The sequence below is a fragment of the Hypanus sabinus genome, chromosome 6 (genome assembly GCF_030144855.1).
Source record: "Hypanus sabinus isolate sHypSab1 chromosome 6, sHypSab1.hap1, whole genome shotgun sequence".
NCBI classification, from domain to species: Eukaryota; Metazoa; Chordata; class Chondrichthyes; order Myliobatiformes; family Dasyatidae; genus Hypanus; species Hypanus sabinus.
Window position 1 is genome coordinate 101,872,059 of NC_082711.1, and position 4,492 is coordinate 101,876,550.

General features: G+C 44.7%; 1 protein-coding gene across 1 annotated transcript; it reads right to left on the reverse strand.

Moving 5' to 3' along the window:
* Window positions 1-773: 773 nt before the first annotated feature.
* sp8b (sp8 transcription factor b) lies at window positions 774-3,307 on the reverse strand. The gene is made up of 2 exons (XM_059971365.1): window positions 3,287-3,307; window positions 774-2,690 (listed from the first exon to the last, which is right to left on the reverse strand). The coding sequence occupies exons 1-2, from the start codon at window positions 3,305-3,307 to the stop codon at window positions 1,305-1,307; spliced, it is 1,407 nt and encodes a 468-aa protein (XP_059827348.1). The 3' UTR covers window positions 774-1,304.
* Window positions 3,308-4,492: the final 1,185 nt, after the last annotated feature.

Consider the following 4,492-nt stretch of genomic DNA (forward strand, 5'->3'; position numbering starts at 1 on the left):
CCAGGATTTATTCTATATTTTGGGGTTTGCTGCATACCCACTTGTTAGGAAATAAATGCGAAATTTGCTTTAAACTATCTGACTGCCGGTATATGCAAATAAGTAGATACATGCTTCATTAAATAAAATTTAAAAAGTCATTCAACATTTACCATACATCGTCTGCTTCATTCTTTAAGGTGTTATTTTTCATAATCCAACAGAAAAAGAAAAAAACTTCTCAAAGTGCGTCCTGGATACACCTTAAGATATATTAATTCAGAAAATTGCAATGTATCCTCCAGCAACATCTCACAATTATTTTCTTGACAACCAAAAAAAAACCCTTAGATTTACCCTTATATATGTTCAAATATTTTTTTCGGAAGAATTTACACGAAAATACTGTACAAAATCGTCTCCTGGACAAATAACGCCTCGCACCGAGATACTGGTGGAGCAATTATTTCATAATTAACTATTCTTAATCATGTTCCCAGTTATACAAAGCTTTGCAGATATTTTACAAAGTTGTTGTTATTCCTTTCATTTTCACTACACAGCGCGTCGATGGTGATTGAAATCAGTCTGCCACATTATTTGACAACGAAAATAATAAGTATCTTAATGTATATGTTCAAATACTTGTCGAAGGATTTACAGGAGAAAAAAATACTATACATACAAATCAATTTCCGGAAAAGCAGAGTTTCCAGTCGTAGCTACAAGTATTGGAGCTTCTTCGGGTAGTCCAGGACAAAAACACATGCATGGGTATCTTAGTGATGTGCGTTTGATACTTGAAATATGTTGACAATTTGGGGAAATATTTCCACCCACAGGACCTAAGATTCACTGTAAACACAGAACTTGGGGGAGAATAATGAAACCGAAAGTCGAGAGATTATCGAGGTGATAAATATGTCGAGTCGTCTTTAAGAGCTCAAACATTGTGCAACCCAATATTGGATTTCAAGGAAAAGAAACAACTTTTTAAGATGTTTTCAGCTGATGGGGGGGAAAAAAAACCTTTAGGCTATTGCAACGGGTTGAATTGGCCTAGCAGTACATATCAGGTAATTACCAAACACATAAGGTGTTTCTACCTGGGCGATTAAATCACATAATGTTGGGCCTGGGACCTGGTGAGATTTAAACAGGTTTCTCTTTTGTTTTGTCCTGAACTATCCGGTTTACGTTAGCAAAGCAGATTTTGGTGCACTCTTGATAATTTCTTTAAGCTCCCTCTTTGTTCTACTTACACGTGAATTTCTTTTTAAGTTTTATGCATACTTTTGTTTGGTGGCCGTTTCTTCCAAGTGCTCTCACTCAAGACCATTGTTGTGACCGTTCAGAGCGGCCGCCGAGCCGCCCTGGGCTGCCGCCTGCAACAGCTCCGGGGAGTGACAGCGCGGGGTGCCGGGGACACTGTGCTCACTGTCGGTGTCGCTGTCTTTCTTGCTGCCATTGCCCCCGCCAGCCGAACCGGCCGCCGCGCCGCCCCCAACCCCGGTGGCCTGGTGTGTCTTGACGTGTTTGCTCAGGTGGTCACTCCTCATGAAACGCTTGTTGCAGACGGGGCAGGCGAACCTCTTCTCGCCAGTGTGGGTGCGGAGGTGGCGCTGCAGCTCGTCGGAGCGGGTGAAGCGCTTGCCGCAGAAGAGCCAGTTGCAAACGAATGGTCTCTCGCCCGTGTGCCAGCGCAGGTGGGCTTTCAGGTGCGAGGTCTTGCCGTAGACCTTGCCGCAGCCCGGGATGTGGCAGCTGTGCAGGCCTTTCCTTCGCAGACTGGCCCCGGCCGGTCCCAGGCGCTCAGCCTCCTGGCAATTGGGACAGTCGCAGGTGGCCCGTCCCGAGTAGCGTCTGGCTGAGGAGCGCGGAGATCCGCCGAGGGTGGCCGGGCTGCCCAGCATGGAGTTGGCGGCCAGTGGCGAAGGAGCCGAGTCCTGGTACGAGGGTGGTAAAACGGGCTTGAAGCCATCCTGGGTGATCAGGTGTTGGCTGCTGCTCAGGAGATGAGAAGATGCTCCGTTGATGCCGGCTGTACTGAAGGCCGAATGACTGAGACCAGAATAGTCCGAGTTGTAGCCGCCCAGGGGGGAATGGAGCGAAGACTGAAGCCCACTGGAATGCAAGGAGGATTGTAAGGCCCCGTTCGGGTTCTGAACGTCAATCCAACCCGCTGTTCCCGGGTGCACATCCCACCAAGTCGATGCTCCGCTCCCCACATCTCCAGCTATCCCGGGATGGGACGGTTTGAACCAGGATTCGTACGGATGTGCCATCCCAACCCTGGGGTAGATGCCTTGCAAACTGTTCTGGAGACTGTCCACTGTGGTATGAACTTTGGAGATGAAAACCGGTTGGGCAGCTTCCTGCGAGCTGCTGGAGACGGGAGACTGAAAGACCGAGTACTCGTTCCCAAAGGGCGATGTGGACGAGGTGTTGGAGGTGAGCGAGAAGGCGCTGCTCCCCGACGAACAATTGACACTGAATGAATCTGACAGTCCTGCCCCGTTCCTGGAGCCCGACACCCCGAAGCCGGAAAGACTGGAGCTGTTGTTGCAACTGGAAGCTGTTCTTTTCCAGGGATGGAATCCTTTTCCAAAGGACGCGTTGTCGGACAGAGAGGGAGACGGGCTCGGGCTGCCGATTTTATTACATGTAGCAGCCAACATTGCCAGAGGAGTTGATCCTAGCCTCGGTTCTTCCTGCAAAAAGTACAAACACCAAAAAAAAATGCGCACAATTGCAATAAGACCTGTTGGATACTAGCACATTAACACGGCGCTCTACAACCAGCTTGTACTGGCACGTTTAAAGTAGCATAGTTAATTTAAAATATTTTAAATTTTTTCAGCAAGCAGCGAAACTGGTCCAAAAGGTGCTGCGAACACTTGTAGATTTTACGTAATTTTACCCGATCTTTTAAAACTAAATGCTAAGTTCAATGATAAAGAGATCGAATTGGGCCTTACCCAACTCTCGAAACTATACTAAAAAGAGCAGAGCTGACATACCTGTAGAACCTGAAGGATCGTGATTTAAAATTTTCACAGGTAACTGCTGAAAATATTTTTAAGGTCTCCCTCTGCCTTTCGGTGGTTTCGCGCTTAGAGGAAGTGTGCGCAAATGCCCTCAGAGCAATGCTAAACTAAAATGTGACTCGGCCCCTCTTTTACCTCTTGCTTTAAAAAAAACTCAACAGAAGACTGATAGCCCTGCCTTGACTGGGACTTTTTTTTTAAACACCTCGATCCCTACAATAAAGAGCTAATTAAACCAGCAAGAAAATCCTTAGACTCACCCCCAGAAGTGAAGTTGCCATCACAAACAACTGCCCTCCTCAGAGGATCTCTTTTTTATTATTTATAAATCAGAGCACTTTTTTTAGAGGTGTGCAATACAATGATCAGTTCCGCCCATTCAACCACAATTGTAGCGCCTCTCGCCTTTGAAGTACCGCTAAGCCGCCTCCAGCCAATCAGCATCGCCATTATCGTGACACAAGGCATTATGACGTCACCCAACGCACTCTTCCACTCAGCTTTGCTCGAAAAAGATTACACGGGAGCCTGGACTCTTAGCTAAATGTGTTATTTTATTCAAATGGCCTTTTTTCCTGTTTGCTGTTTCAAAGATTACTTTGTTTTATATTTCAGTCGCCAGCACCTAAAGCTTCAGATGCACGGATTCTTTATTCTTTTACATCAATTCTTAAACTAATTCCGTATCTAATTTTTACCCATACTCATCGCGGTGTATAATTTTGTACTATAATTGTCTGCGTGCAAATTGAATGTAAAACGGTGCGTTTGTTTTTCAATGACCGATCTGTATCTGTATCTTAAATAAATGTGGCTTGGATCAATTGTCCTCTGATAAAATACTCGTTTCTGTGCCCCCCCCCCCCATAGACTCTATTGGATATGTTGTATTTTCAATCCTTTGATACTTTTGCATTCAATTCAGAAAAAAAGTTCAGCTTCAGTGGCAACATACTTTCAGAATCAATCGTCTAATATCATCATGAATGACACAAATTTGAGAGAATTTCCTACTTCTCGAAATAACGCCTGAAGTTAGAGTCAGACTCTGAATCGGAATCAGGTTTTATATCATTGGCATACGTCGTGAAACTTGATGTTTTGCGGCAGCAGTACATTGCAATACATAATAATACAAACTATAAATTACAATAAAAAGCAAATATAATAAAGGAAATTAAATTAAATAAGTAGTGAAAAAATGAGAAGAAAATACTGAGGTGGTTCATGGGTTCAATGTCCACTCAGAAATCTGATGGTAGAGGGGAAGAAACTGTTCCTGAATCGTTGAGTGTGTTTCTTCAGGCTCTTGAACCTCCTCCTTGTTGGTAGCAATGAGCAGAGGACATGCCCTGGGTGATGGAGGTCTTTAATGATGGATACTGTCTATTTGAAGCATCGCCTTTTAAAGGAGTTCTCAATTCTGAGGAGGCTAGTGCCCATGATGGAGTTGGCAGAGTTTACAA

Coding starts and splice junctions, on each gene's coding strand:
- sp8b (XM_059971365.1), bottom strand. CDS start 3,307: ATGGCAACTTCACTTCTGGGG. Junction 2,691..3,286: donor TGGCAACTTCACTTCTGGGG/GTGAGTCTAAGG, acceptor TACTTTTTGCAG/GAAGAACCGAGGCTAGGATC.